The sequence below is a fragment of the Monodelphis domestica genome, chromosome 6, assembly GCF_027887165.1.
Source record: "Monodelphis domestica isolate mMonDom1 chromosome 6, mMonDom1.pri, whole genome shotgun sequence".
Lineage (NCBI taxonomy): Eukaryota > Metazoa > Chordata > Mammalia > Didelphimorphia > Didelphidae > Monodelphis > Monodelphis domestica.
Window position 1 is genome coordinate 267310042 of NC_077232.1, and position 15692 is coordinate 267325733.

Consider the following 15692-nt stretch of genomic DNA (forward strand, 5'->3'; position numbering starts at 1 on the left):
CAAGAAATTGAAAGAAATCAAAGGAAAAAAAGGTCTCATAAATACAAAAATACTAAAAGAAGCATTGGGGGGGGGGGGAGGGCAAAGAGTTCTAAACAAAGTAGAAGCTTATCAATAAGGAAAAAAATGTTTTAAAAAATTGTAGACTATTATTATGCCAAAAGAAATGAGTATGATACAGAGAAGCATGGGAAGATTTAAATCATCAAATGCAGAGTAAATTAAGCGGAACCAAGAAAAGAATATCTACATGATTATAGTAATGTCAATGCAAACAACAACCAAAATTTCATGAACCTGAACACCAAGTCATTACAATGAACAAAGCTTATCTTGAAGAAGAGTTAAGCAAATATCTCTTAGGCTCACTTGCAGAGTTAGGAGAAGATAAAAGGGTGACCATACATGTATTCATGACAATTACATAATATGTACTATCAAACTCATGTACCATTTAGTTTTGCTGAACTGATTTTTCATCCCTCTCTTTATTCTTTGATGTATAGGATGGCTTGCTGGAGAAGGGATAGGAACATGGTGTTTGCTAAGACATAAAATGCCTTGAGCAGAACCTGAATCTCTACATTGTCTTCATAGACCTGACAAAGGCATTCGACACAGTGAACAGGGACACATTGTGGGTGATCCTCAGCAAGCTCGGTTGCCCAGCAAAATTCGTCAAACTGATCCAGCTCTTTCATGTCGACATGACAGGGGAAGTCCTATCTGGTGGAGAGACTTCCGATCTGCTTCAACATCTCCAATGGCGTGAAACAAGGCTGTGTCCTCGCTCCGGTACTATTCAACCTATTTTTCACCCAAGTATTACGACATGCTGTGATGGATCTAGACCTGGGCGTCTACATCAAATACCGACTGGATGGCTCACTATTCGACCTTCGCCGCCTGACTGCAAAAACAAAGACAACAGAGAGACTCATCCTGGAAGCTCTCTTTGCAGATGACTGTGCTCTCATGGCCCACCAAGAAAATCATCTCCAAACCATTGTGGACAGGTTCTCCACCGCAACAAAACTGTTTGGCCTGACTATCAGCCTCAGCAAAACAGAGGTGCTGTTCCAACCTGCACCAGGGAGGCCAACGAACCAGCCATGCATTACAATCGATGGCACGCAGCTTTCTAACGTCAACACTTTCAAGTACCTGGGCAGCACCATCACCAACGATGGGTCCCTAGACCATGAGATTAATGCCAGGATCCAAAAGGCCAGCCAGGCACTCGGGCAGCTGCGCTGCAAAGTCCTCCAACACAGCGGTGTAAGCACTGCTACGAAGCTCAAAGTGTACAACGCAGGGTCCTCAGCTCGCTCCTGTACGGTTGCGAGACATGGACACTGTACCGGAAGCACATGAAACAGTTGGAGCAATTCCACCAACGCTCCCTCCGGTCAATCATGAGGATCGAATGGCAGGACCAAATCACCAACCAGGAAGTCCTCGACAGAGCCAACTCCACCAGCATCGAAGTCCTGGTCCTCAAAACCCAGCTACGATGGTCTGGACACGTCATCCGCATGGGCCCACAGCGAATACCAAGACAGGTATTCTATGGTGAACTGTCAGCTGGACTCAGGAAACAAGGTCGACCAAAGAAAAGATTCAAGGATCAGCTAAAGTCAAACTTGAAGTGGGCTGGCATTACACCAAAGCAACTAGAACTCACTGCCTCTGACAGAAGCAGCTGATGAACCCACATTAACCATGCGGCTACCACCTTTGAAGATGAGCGACGTCGACGTCTTGCCACTGCGCGTGAACGCTGATACCAGGCCACAACCGCACCTCCCGTAACAACTGGCGTCCCAGGCCCCATGTGCCACAAACTGTGTGCCTCAGCCTTTGGACTCCAAAGCCACATGAGGGTACACCATAGATGAAACTGCACAAACACAATCGTCATTCTCGATCACCGAGAGACTACCACTACTACTACTACTACTATATTTGGAAATAAGAATAACATTAATAAGTTTTATTCGTATATATGTATTTAAAAAAACAAAACAACCCTTTTGTTCCACCTTGAAAATAATACTGTGTATTGCTTTCAAAGCAAAAGACCAGTAAGGGCTAGTCAATGAGGGTTGAATGAATTGCCCAGGGTCAAATAGCTACAATATCTAAAACCAAATTTGATCCCAAGACCTTGTGTCTAGGCCTGGCTCTCAGTTGCCACCCAGTTTTCGCTTAATTGATATATTTTTGACATCACTCTCACAACCTTCCAACTCTCTTGTGAAAACAAGCTCATATCAAAAAGCATAGAGAAAAAAATAACTGGTCAGCAAAAGTAACAGATCCTTGTCTAATAATAAAAGAAGTGCTCTATGCCACAGCTCTGTAAAGAGGCAAGGAGGAAAATACTATTTTCTTTGGGATCAATATTGATTATTATACCTTTACAAAATTCACTTTCCAATATTGTTATCTTTCCATTTCTATCCTTAATAGTCTTGAGATAGTAAAATTTCTGGCAACAAATCACAATTTGTTTAGCCATTCCACAATTGAAAGACATCCTACTTTGGGTCTTCTACAAAAAGTGATGCTACAAATATTTTAGTTTATATGACGTCTTTCTTTTTATCATTGATCAATGATCCCTGTTTCACTCCTGATCTTATTGGAAGGTTTCTAGTTTATCCCTATTGCAGACGATGTTTGCTGATGGTTTTAGATATATACTATTTATTCATTTTAGGAAAGGTCCTTCTGTTCCTAAACTTCCTAGTGTTTTCAATAGGAGTGGGTGTTGAATTTGGTCAAAGTCTTTTTCTGCATCTATTGAGATAATCATGTCATTTTCATTGGTTTGCTTGTTGATATAGGCAATTATGTGGATAATTTTCCTAATACTGAGCCATCCTTGCATTCCTGGTATTAATCCTACCTGATCATAATGAATAACCCTCGTAATCACTTGCTGGAGTCTTTTTGCTAGTATTCTATTTAAGATTTTTTCATTTATGTTCATTAGGCAGATTGGTCTATAGTTTTATTTCTCTGTTTTTAACTTGCCTGGTTTTGGAATCAGAACCATATTTGTATCATAAAAGGAATTTGGGAGAACTTCTTTGCTTATTCTGTCAAATAGTTAATATAGTATTAGGATTAGTTGTTCCTTGAATGTTCGATACAATTCAATTGTGAATCCATCTGGACCTGGGGATTTTTTCTTAGGGAGTACTTTGATGGCTTGTTCAATTTCATTTTCTGATATGGGATTATTTAATTATTCTATTTCTTCTTCTGTTAATCTAGGCAATTTATATTTTGTAAATATTCATCCATATCACCTGGAATGCCATATTTAAACCAATTGTACAAAAGATCAAGTCATTCTCCAATTGATAAATAGGCAAGGGACATGAATAGGCAATTTTCAGTTAAAGAAATCAAAACTATCAATAAACACATGAAAAAGTGCTCTAAATCTCTTATAATCAGAGAAATGCAAATCAAAACAACTCTGAGGTATCACCTCACACCTAGCAGCTAGACTAACATGACAGCAAAGGAAAGTAATGAATGCTGGAGGGTATGTGGCAAAGTCGGGACATTAATGCATTGCTGGTGGAGCTGTGAATTGATCCAACCATTCTGGAGGGCAATTTGGCACTACGCCCAAAGGTGATAAAAGACTATCTGCCCTTTGATCCAGCCATAGTAAATGGTGAATAGAGTGCTAGGCCTGGAGCTGGGAGGACTCAGGTTCAAATCTGGCCTCAGATATTTCCTAGCTGTGTCACTATGGGCAAGTCACTTAATCTGTCTTTCTCTTACTACTCTTGCCTTAGAATTAATTTAAAAAAAATGAATATGAGATGGGCATATATCTCTTGTGGAATGTTTCTGTCAAATAGTGCAGAATATCTGAATATTCTTCATAATAATTGGTTAATAGCTTAACCAAAGCCCTTAAAGATATTTAGTCTTTTCAAGGAAAATATACCACAAAAAGGAAAGTTGCTTATTTTCCCTTGGTTTTACTTAGTTCCTCACTCGTCAGCATCTCCTGAGAAAAAGGTAATAGACTCTTGAATACAGAATGAAACAGATTTTTTTTTAACTTCATCATTCTCTTTTGCTTGACTATGCATATGTATTAAAATTGTTTTGCTTTTCTTTATTCTTCAGGGGGTGGTGGGTTAGATTTTCGTCAATTAAACAATTTTAATTGAAAAAAGAACATGAGTAATAAGCTGACATACTAATGGAAGAACAGGATCACATACTGAAATTTTGTTATAGAGTAAGTAAGAAAACATTTAAAAAAGGTTCAGTTAAATATGGATTGCTCACATGCCTTCCCAGGAAAGGCAAATAAAGGGTTTGGTAAAATGGACTTCATGTGATAGTCACATTGTAATTTTGTCTTAGTGTGTTCATAAGGAATGTAAGCAAACAAACCACCATGGAGATAATTGTAGCTTATGTACCATCCACTCTGGTGGATTAAATACTAAAGAATTTCTGAGCAATTCAAAAGGACCTTCCAAACTAAGTAAACATAGGTTTTGACATACAGTGGCTTGAATGCAAAAGTAACTTAAGGAGGGCAGTGAAAACTATTGGAAAATATGGTTTTGGATCAAGAAATGGAAAATGCCAAAGGCTCACAGACTACTCAGAAGCTTTTTGTTTATCCATAATAAAAATTTTCTTCCAGAAGAGTTAGTTTCTGGTTTAATGGAACCCAACATAATTCAAACTGAACTGATTCCAGCTTAATGGAAAGTAAAGGCTACAAACTTGTCACAAATGTGTTTAATTTTTCGTATGTGTTCAGATGAATGGTTTAGAACAATTTAAAAAATGCCAACTTAAAAGAAATAACAGATATGAGAAGATGTTGTGTATTACTGAAATCATCTCAGATTTATTTATTTTTAAAATGTTAAGGCAAAAAAATGGAAACAATAAAAAAATTATTCTGATTCATACTATTTCTTAGAGAAGCTTAGTGGACCCAAAACAGTTACCATAATGAGGAGGTTGAGAGAGCACACAAATTGCCTTGGCCATCAGCTTGTCAAGCAGAAAGGCACTACAGTCAAAGGTATAATATTTCTATTGGTTCCCAGGCATCTATCCTGGATCCTAAACTGTTGAAAAAATTTTATGCAAGGGAAAGAGCATGGTCCAATGGAATGAATCCTAGATTTGAAATCAGAGACTCTGGGTTCAAGCCCCAAGTTGTAACTATATGACCTTGGGAGAGTAGCCTCGCTTCCCTCAGACTTAGTTCTTCATTTGTGAAAAGGGTGAGGGGACTAGAGGAAGTTTTAAGGTTCCTTCCAGTTCTAAATCTAGGATTCCATGAAGCATGTGAAAGTTTAAAATGTGGGAGATCCATTCTGTTTAGTCCCAGAAGGCAGAATTAGAAGTGAGAGATAAAAGGCATTTTTTAGGCCTAATTTTTAAAAGAAAATGAATAATGAAACCAGAAAAAATGTCTAATTCAGAACTTCTCCAAAATCAAAGCTGTTAATTTGAAAGGGAATGGAACTACATCCTATAATGAGGTATTTCTTTGGAGATTTATTAGTAATGTGTTGTGTTGGAGCCTTTGATGTCCCCGTTCAACTCTGAGAAACTCAAAGTCTGTGGTTTGGTGTACAAATTCATTTAAAATTGGAACATAAAAATAACCAAAGGATATAAGCTTATTGACTCGCAAAACAATAAAAATAAGTTAAAGGGAAAAAAAAGATTCTGGCAAGTAATACTGGTATTGAACGTTCAGTCCAACAAAACAAATAGTTTCTTTTCATTTGAATTTTGGCAGAGTAGACCAGAGGTTCAAATCTGGCCCCAAACACTTTCTAACTGTGGGACCAAGGAGAAGTCACTTATCTTCTATTTGCTTCTGTTTCATCATCTGTTAAATGGCACTTTAGAAGATAATGTGAGATAAAGTCATCTCAGCTGGATTAGATATATACATCAATAAATTGTATTACAGGGATGACAATATCAAGAGTATTCAGGTGAAGAGTTTTCATGATATTTCAAAGAAAATAAATGTTTTAAAACACTATATGAGCTCATAGATGGTTCTATATTCCACAAATGGAGATTAAGAATACAATAATTATCATCACAAGAGTCAAAAGGAACAATAAACACATAAGGATGGGTAATGAGGTGGCAAAGGGGATAAAGAGCAAGACTTAAGTGTCAGGAAGATTCCCGGAGTTCAAATCTAGCCTCAGAAACTAATGGTCAATGTGTCCCTGGGCAAGTCACTTAATTTTTCTGTTTGCTTCAGTTTTCTCATTAGTAAAATGAATTGGAGAAGAAAATGACACTTCAGTGTTTTTGGCCAAGAAAGCCCCAAATAGGGTCATAAAAAGTCAGATGACTGAAAAATACGTAAAATATATATGGAAGTGGAAAGATGAATGGTACGTATAAAATTGCCAATGGTAACTTGCACTTTAGAATAGTTGGGGAGGAAATATGTATGACTAGATGTAAGTGCCCACTTATGCCCACCAAAATGTTGTTACCATTAAAATACTAAAAAAATACTAGGAGATTTCTTGAATTTTAAAAGTAAAAAGCATTCAGTGGCACCTGAAATGTAAATATTTTGATATTTTAAATGAATCTAATTCTGAACCTATATTTTAGCAGAATAAGTAGCACCACACTCTCCCTTTTTGGAACTAAAATGTAATTTTCACTTGGCCAAACAGCAGTTTGTAGATGCTTGTAGGGGCTCTAAAAAAAAAAAAAGAATTATTTCAACTGGATCTTAACTTTTAGAATAAAAGCAATACCATATTAGAAATCAATTTACCCTCAGTTTTCTTTGGGTCATAGCTGTTTCTAATGCCATTTCTCTCAGGGGATCTCTGGTGACATCGAGCATGGATGCTTTAATGCTGTCTCCTGGAAAAAGGCTTAACCGAGACTGTCTAAGAGCCATCCTTGTCTGGAGCTGCATCAATTCTTCTTCCTGACGTTTGAGCATAATCTCTTGACTAATCAAGTTCCCTTCAAATGATTTTTCATATTGTCTGCTGTATTGAATAAAAAGGGAAGTATTTGTAAATAAAAACATTAAGACAAATCCAGATAATACTAGCATACAGAATAATAAAATTTAAAAATAGCTTCAAATTCATCACTCCTATCAATACTACATAGTTAAAATGAGGTGCCAGAGGACAATCAATTATGCTTATGCAGAACAAAAAGAAACATAGCTATAATTAAGTATTGATATAGTAAAAAGATAATCAGGTAAATTATGTTAAGCATCATATAATATGTAAACACGTAAGGAAAACAATAATCAAGTTAGAAGGAGAAATAGATAGTAAAACTATACTACTGGAAGACTTTAAAGACTTTAATGTATTCTTATCAGATCTAGACAAATCTAACCAAAAAATAAGAAACAATTTATAGGCCTAAGCAGAATGTTTAAAAAAAATTATACATGATAGATTTTTGGCTATTGTGGATTCAAAGTTTTTCTTTTTTGCTTTGTAAACCAAAAGTTCTGCTTTCATGATTCTTATTTCTCTCTTGAACTATTTCTCTGAGTACATCTTGGCGGAGGCTGGAGGTGAGAGAGGGTTCCATGTTTTTGTAAAAATACATCGGATTGGAGGCAGCTAAGTGGCTCAATAGAGAGACAGGTGTAGGGACAGGAGATCCTGAGTTCAAATCTGAACTCAAACACTTCCCAGCTGTCTGACACTGGGCAAATCACTTAATCCTCACTGCCTAACTTTACTGTTCTTCTGCCTTAGAGCCAGTATACAATATTCATTTTAAGATGGAAGGTAAGGGTTTAAAAAAATGAAAATTCATAATATTCTCTGCCTTTGGGGGCAACTAGGTGGCTCAGTGGATTGAGAGCCAGGCTAGAGGTGGGAGGTCCTGGATTCCAATCTGACTTCAGACACTTCCCATCTGTGTGACCCTGGACAAGTCACTTAACCCTCAGCCCTTACTGCTGGGCTGCCTTGGAACCAATACATAGTATTGACTCTAAGACAGAAGGTAAGAGTTTAAAAAATTTTATAAAATTAAAAATAAAAATATTCTCTGCCTTCTTAGGTACTGATTGACTTTCCTTTGTCTTATAGTATTTATTCTGAGGCTTTTGGTCTTATTTGTCTGAGTTTATGGCCATTCTGTTATTGTGTTCTCTAGTGGTTTATCCAGGCTTTCAGTTTTACTCCTCCTCCAGAGATGTTTGGTAATTTTAGTCCTTTTCCCCCTCATATTGTGACCCCCTTCTCCTTGAATCATAGATCTCTCAAGGGCTGATTTCAAAGCTATTTTGGTCTCCTCCAACAATGGGGAATTCAACCTTTACCATTCTCAGTCTCTACCACAATTTTGGCTACCTTTTTCAAGGAGCTCTGATTTCATGCTTGGTGACCTATCCCATTTCTCTCTGTTCCTCAGTTTTGTGGATAGCACACTGCAGTGCAACTGGTCCCAGGCAGAGCATCCTTCCTGCTTTCCTACATGGCCCCTGCTTGTTGCCTCTGAATGGCAGAATGAGGGTGGGGCTGGCCAGTAGAGCATGTAACAGCAAGAGAATGGCTGAGTGGATCCCAGGGGTACAATTGGGTAGCTTGCCAAATCTGGTAGGGGAGAATTTGCTGAGGAAGCTCATTAAAAATGAAGGTTCTACTGGTTGTTAACTTGTTGGGGTTCTTGGTGCCTTAAATCAAGGAGAAAGTTGAAATTATTTCCCCTCATATACAATTCTTATTTTGGAGAAGGGGTTGTAAGGATGAAGGAAACTATCAAGTCCTGTCATGTTATGGTCACATACCTAGAAGTCAATATTTATATTCTTTGTATTTATTTATTTTTAAGGTCCCTACCTTCCATCTTAGAATCAATATTATTAATTAGTTCCAAAGCAGAAGAGCAATAAAAGCTAGGCAATGCAGGTAAAGGAACTTGCCCAGGGTCGCACAGACAGTCAGGAAATGTGTAAGGCCCATTTGAACTCAGGACCTCCCATCTCTAGGCCTGGATCTAAATCTGATGACCCACTTACAAGCCCTCTATTCTTTTTATTAAAAAAAAAAATCCTTATCTGCTATCTTAGAATCAATACTGTGTGTTGATTGAGTCCATAGCAAAAAAGTAGTAAGGGCTAAGCAATGGGGGTTAACTGAAAAAGCTAGAAAGTGTCTCAGAACAAATTTGAACCTGGAAACTCCAAACTTTAAGCCTGGCTCTCTACCCACTAAGCCGCCAAGCTGTTCCCTATTCTTTTTTTTTTTTAAATGCAAGCTGAAGGCAACTGCGATAAATTTTTCTCATTTAAAATTCTTTTTAAAAAATTTCTACATATGGAAATGTCCGTGTCTGACATTTATTAAAAACAGAATAACAGTAAAAAAAGTTTTATTGTCCTTAGTTAAGGGAATTATATAGTTCTTTCCATCACAACATAGATTCACAACTCTATATACCGATCAAATTCTCTACTTGTGCTCTTCTCACGAGAACATTCAGCTCAGAAGTCAGTGTATGATATCTATGATGTGCACTAACATGCCCTACAAATGTGGTGAGAACATTGGTAACATTTCTCCCCGGCTTCTACTAGAAAAGGAGACAACTTTTAATAGTCGAATTCTGTTTTTTTCTAGGCCTTAAATCACCCATAGCTACTGCCCCCCAAATCAGTATAAATAGGAATTTTTTCCTGCCTTATCTTCACAGCTATCACAGACCTGGAATACAGCTCACAATTCTACCACTTAGCAGTTCTGCCATAAACCCCTATAGGTCAGGGTATCCTCCATTATTAGATTAATGGCTTCTGAAGTCAGCTTGTATAGACTTCTCTCATAACGGGCAACAACATCAACATCAACAACATGGAAACAAGGATACATGTAATACCCAGTGGAACTGTGTGTCGGCTATGGGAAGGGAGGGGGGAGCGGAGGGAGGGAAAGAATATGATTTTTGTAACCAAGGAATAATGTTTGAAATTCACCAAATAAAAAAATGAATAATTAAAAAAAAAAGAAATAGTATCATCTTCTACCTGCCCAACATGGCAATGGGCATTTTGCCTCCTCCCATGTACATATTTATATTTATTTGGGTGTCTCAGTTACCTACACAAACTTCACCAACTGTTTTCCCCAGGCATGCATGAGCACTGAACAGGGAAGGTTCATAGGCAAAATGCTGGTTATAGGGATTAAGAAGTAATGGAGGGGGCAGTTGGGTGACTCAGTGGACTGAGAGCCAGGCCCATAAATAGAAGGTCCAGGGTTCCAATCTGGCCTCATTAACCTCCCAGCTGTGTGACCCTGGGCAAGTCACTTAATCCCCATTGTCAAGCCCTTAGCACTATTCTGCCTTAGAACCAATAAAGAGTATTTATTCTAAGACAGAAGGAAAGGGTTTTTAAAAAAAAGAATTAATGGAAAGGACACATCAGTTAAGAAATCAGAACAAATCTCTTCTAAAAATTTTACTCCCATCATTGCTTTGCCCTACCAAGGAAGCAAAAAGAAAGGGAATTCATCTTTCTGGATCAAGTATGCAGACCTGCCAACTTTCCTCAATTAAAAGGAGATAAAGGGCTGTGTGTGTGTGTGTGTGTGTGTGTGTGTGTGTGTGTGTGTGTCTCACAATGAATCAAAAAAACATTAAGTACCTGCTAATGGAGAAGGATTTTACACAGAGGTGAAATGGAATGATGGAGAAGCATGATTCTATTGCACTACCCAAGAGGGTTTTCCCTGGAGGGTGGGCTGAGTAAGTCCTGAAGACTGAAACATCTACTTCTGTGTCAGCTATTCTTAAAGACATTTATTGTTACTTTAACATTAGATTAGGATAGCCAGCACTGGGGACACAAGAAGACAGAGAAAGCTTCTAAGGTGATCCTTTTCAGCTGAAGGACCCTTCATCATCTTCTGTGTTTTAGCTTAGGGAACTCCTGTTTTGCCTCTTGCCTAAACCCATCATAATTATCCTTTCAAAAATAAATAGGGTTTGTTTATTCAGTAGCAGTTAGATCTTTTAACAAAGGAAAGAAGGTTGATGGGTTGAGATTGGTTCAAGGGGAAGATCTTTAAGAGAATCAGGCAATTCAAAGTCCTGATTTGGCCGCCATTGGTCTAACTCCAGCAAGGGTTTTTTACTAGAATGGGTCTCCCAGGAAGATTAGGTTTCACAAAACGTCCTAATCACCTGTCATTCTCCATTCTGGTGGTGTGCCCAATTCTGGTAAAGCCCTTTGCTTTACCTGTGTCATCATCATATTTGAAAGGGACAGAGGGCAGTCATCAGCTCTCTGTCAGGACAGGGAATGAATACCCTTGGGGGTTAGATCAGCAACACAGGTTGACCTATCTTTAATCCATCATCACAGAGGTTCACTCACCTTTCCTTTTAACACTGCTATATGCCAAAGACTGTGCTAGGGATAGGCAAAGAGGCAAAGGCAGTCCCTGCTAGTCCCCAGTGTAGCTCCAATGAGATTAAGATATAATGAGGAAACATTAAAAAAAAATAAAAATGCAGTGACACATAGATACTATATCATTTTAAAACTCCAGTCAGTATGTAGACTACAAAGATTTTTATATAAGGATTTTTATGTATGGATTAGTTTCTATTTGACTGAAAACACTGCATTAGACTATCCTTCATTAGCCATTATTTTCATAACATGCTAGCTTGCTATGAATTCTAATCTACTTTCTCCTGCACCTGCTCCAGGTCCATGGGGTGAAAGCTTGTCCACCTTCTATCTGTCTCTACTATGAAGAAAGTCATTCCTAAGTGGTAAAGAATAAGCTTGAAGGTCCTTTACCAACAGATCTGGTTTTCAATTATCATGAATACTTTACTTCTATTCTCTCCTCAAATAATCCTAATCTTGGTAGAGTTTTAATCATTCTGAGAAACCTCTGGGTTGGAAGTTACATATCTTACCTTCTTGCCTCAAACCATTGCCAATTCCATTTTTTTTTTAAAAACCTTACCTTTTGTCTTAGAAACAATGCTAAGTATTGATTCAAAGGTAGAAGAGTGATAGGGCTAGGCAATTAGGGTTAAGTGACTTACTAGGAAGTGTCTGAGGCCAGATTTAAAATTAGGACCTCCCATCTTAGGTCTGGCTCTCTCTCTGCTGAGCCACTTGGCTGCTCCTAAAGATGAGAAGGCATGTTGCTGATAAATTGTTTCAGTCATAGCCAACTCTTCATGGATCCATTTTAAGATTTTGTTGGGAAAGATACTGGAGAGATTTGCATTTTCTTCTCCAGCTCATTTGGCAGATGAAGAAACTGAAGGTGACTTGCCTAGGGTCACACAGCCAGTAAGTGTCTAAGGTTAGACTGGAACTCATGCAGATGAGTCTTCCAGATTCCAAGCCCAGTGTGGCATAACAACGCCTCTTTCATCTGAGCTGTGTGATCTTTAAGTTGATTCTTGGTCTTTAAAGCACAGAAATTAAAGATCAAAATCGAATTTCCAACTGCCTTGAATGGCCTAATATTCAAGGATAATTTATCTTTATTTTTGTAGCTGGAGAATCAGCTTTTCCAATGCCACAAATAAAAGCTATTTTGCTCTTTTTTAAATTTCATCTATTAAATTGCTCAAAAGAGTCAATTCAGAGATAGTTTTTTCAATAAATTAAAGCAAAGTCTTTAGCTGAGAGACAGTAGAAAGGGGAAATGTAAGAGACTAAAGAAAGAAGGTATGGGAATAGCTTTTGTGGGGAGTGAGACAGGGAATCAATTCAGGAAAATAAAAAAACTGCCTTGCTGGAGTGAGGAATCAGTCAAAGTGGAACACCTCCTCCAGCAAAGTTCAACCACACATGAGTTAGAGTTGAGGATCATGAATCAGAAAACACTTATGATGTAGCAGGCACTGTGCTAAGGTAAAAAGGATACCAAATAAAGGAGAAACATTGTTTCAAACCTCAAGGGACTGATATTCTTTGAGAGGAGACAAACCATATGTATAAACATGATTTCTACATAATGTCGGGAAGGTAATATCATTAAGAAGATACTTTTAAGGGGGCAGCTGGGTGGCTCAGTGGATTGAGAGTCAGACCCAGAGATGGGAGGTCCTAGGTTCAAATCTGGCCTCAGACACTTCCCAGCTGTGTGACCCTGGGCAAGTCACTTGAGCCCCATTGCCTAGCCCTTACAGCTCTTCTGCCCTGGAGCCAATACACAGTATTGACTCCAAGACAAAAGGTAATGGTTTAAAAAAAAAAGAAGATACTTTAGAGGTAGGGATGGGGGTGGGGGAGGGTCAGGTACAGAAAAGTATCTCTCAGAATATGAAATTTGAGCTGAGCCTTGAAAGAAGCCAAAGAAAAGCTTAGAGATGGACATGAGCAGGGAAGTGTTACAAGAACAGAGGCTAACCAGTTCAAAACTTGGTTTCCCAAAAAGCACATTTATATGAACCTTTTTGAATCAATACCTTTGAATCATAACCTTAGCCTACAATTATATAATCTTTTATGTTAGCAAAGCCCTTTTCTCACAACACAACATTCCCTTTTTTACAACAAGGGAAGTCAGGCAGAGGGAGAGACAAAATAACCAAACCCAAACAAACCAACTATTAATCTTAATATAGCCATAAAAATGAAGAGAAGATGAAGGGAAAAGTAGAGGGAAGTGAAGAGAGAATGAAAAATTACTTCCCTTTTCAGAAGAACAACTATTAAATGTGAATGCAGAAAATAATTCTTCATTCAAATCTCTTTAACGTACCTTAGTCTCTGTGACTGTCCCAGGTTAGAAGAAGTTTCATCTACCCCTTGGAGTCCACTACTGGAGTCAAATGTTTTTGAAGCTTCACTTCTCCGCACTAATGTAGGAACAGAATGAATAGTTATAGAAGTGATTAAGAACATAAAGATAACTCTATTTAACAGCAAGAATCTAAAAAGAAAAATTATTTTAAGGGATTCAGATTTATACTAACTATACAAAGCCATTATCATTTAGGAATACTTTAAAGGAAATGAAGTTAAAAACCAAAACAATATGCGTATTATTTCTATGGTGGAAGGGTCAATATATAGTATTGATCCCAAGATAGACAGTGAAGGTTTAATAAAAAAGTATTATTTCTTCTAAAATGAAAATAACTGTGTAGTCTTTAAAAAACAAACAAACAAAACCCTCACCTTCTGTCTTAGAATCAATATGATGTATTGGTTCCAAGGCAGAAGAGTGGTAAGGGCTAGGCAATGGGGGTTAAATGACTTGCCCAGGGTCACACAGCTGGGAAGTGTCTGAGGCCAGATTTGAACCCAGGATCTACCATCTCTAGGCCTGGATCTCAATCTACTAAGCCACCTTTGCTGCCCTGCATGTAGTCTTTAAAGGAAATATGGTACTAAGAGTGTTAGAAATTTTTCAAAAATTGAGACTTCAAAGGACTTTACTTAAATTTCTATATTTCTTTTGGTATGATAGCATTATCAAAGGTCCAGATGGAAGGCACTCCAGATGCCAATTGATTCAACTCATTCATTCTACAGATGAGAGAACCTGAGGCCCATGGAGATGTCGCCCAACATCATATAGGTAAGTATCATGTGCAAGATCTGAATTCAGTGACCTTTTCTCTCTAGCATTCTATATCTCAATGCAGTTATCATTTCTGTTTCTGACTACAACCTCAGTCTAATCCAGTATGTGTGTATGTGGTATCCTCACATGTTATCATATGAAATCAATAGAAATCTGGGTTCTAATCCAAATTCATACACTTAATAATTGTGTGACCCCCCACAAGTAATCAGACACCCAATTACAACTAACATAGTCACAGCATCTGTACAATCTCACAGGGTTGTTATAAATAATGTACTTTGAAAACCTTTACATGCCACATAACATGAGTTATTACTCATCCAGTCTTTAGAATCAGTGATGATATTGTATCGAAAGCTTCTTACCTTGTCTGAAATCTGGCTCAGAGGAAATAATAGATGGACTTTCACTTGTACTACTATAGATATCACTGTGATAAGCTTTATATCTTCGAATTGGTTCTAAACATATGAAAACAAAGAAAGCATCATAGTATGGAGTTTATTTACTGATTTGCAAAAAAAATATTTTTATCATGAAATAAAAATCTTTCATGTAATTTAAAAAATTTGGAGACTCTACCATTGTAATGGTGAATTTTGTTACAAAAAGGAGTGGATATTCAGAATTAATGGAAAATATATGTTTATACCAAAAGAAAAATCTGCAAATAAATAAAACACCAACATATAAAATTGTTTAATCCTATCCCAAACCCGAAACCAAAAGCAAGCTATTATTTCCCCAAGAAAATTACTTACTAAAGTTCTGAAATGAGTATTTTCCCTGCTTTTGCCTCAAATTAGCATCTTTAGTAACTGAGTTTTATAAGGATAATTGAAAAAATTGTCAAAATTAATTTCCTTTAATATTTCTAACAAATGAATGAGCTATTTAAACAAAACAAAAAAAAAAGGCTTGTGAGTAAAATAGAGCAAGAAGTTGCATTTTTGCTAAATAAACCCTAAAAGCCCTGGCAAAAGGACAACAGCAAAAGAGAAATTATTACCCAGATAATGGTCAATTCCTTTTTTCCTTTGGTTTGTTTAATAAAATCGAGAGTTTGTGATGGCAGTTGTTAAA

General features: G+C 37.4%; 1 protein-coding gene across 14 annotated transcripts in view; it reads right to left on the reverse strand.

Annotated features, from left to right (window-relative positions):
* Nucleotides 1-15692, reverse strand: part of PTPN13 (protein tyrosine phosphatase non-receptor type 13) — a 243455-nt gene that overhangs the window by 104928 nt on the left and 122835 nt on the right. For all 14 annotated transcript variants that reach the window (XM_056803189.1, XM_056803186.1, XM_056803185.1 and 11 more), the window contains 3 exons: nt 14975-15070; nt 13779-13875; nt 6827-7049 (listed from right to left, as the gene is read on the reverse strand). In XM_056803189.1, the coding sequence (XP_056659167.1) occupies nt 6827-7049; nt 13779-13875; nt 14975-15070 (416 nt within the window). The remainder of the gene's footprint in view (nt 1-6826; nt 7050-13778; nt 13876-14974; nt 15071-15692) is intronic.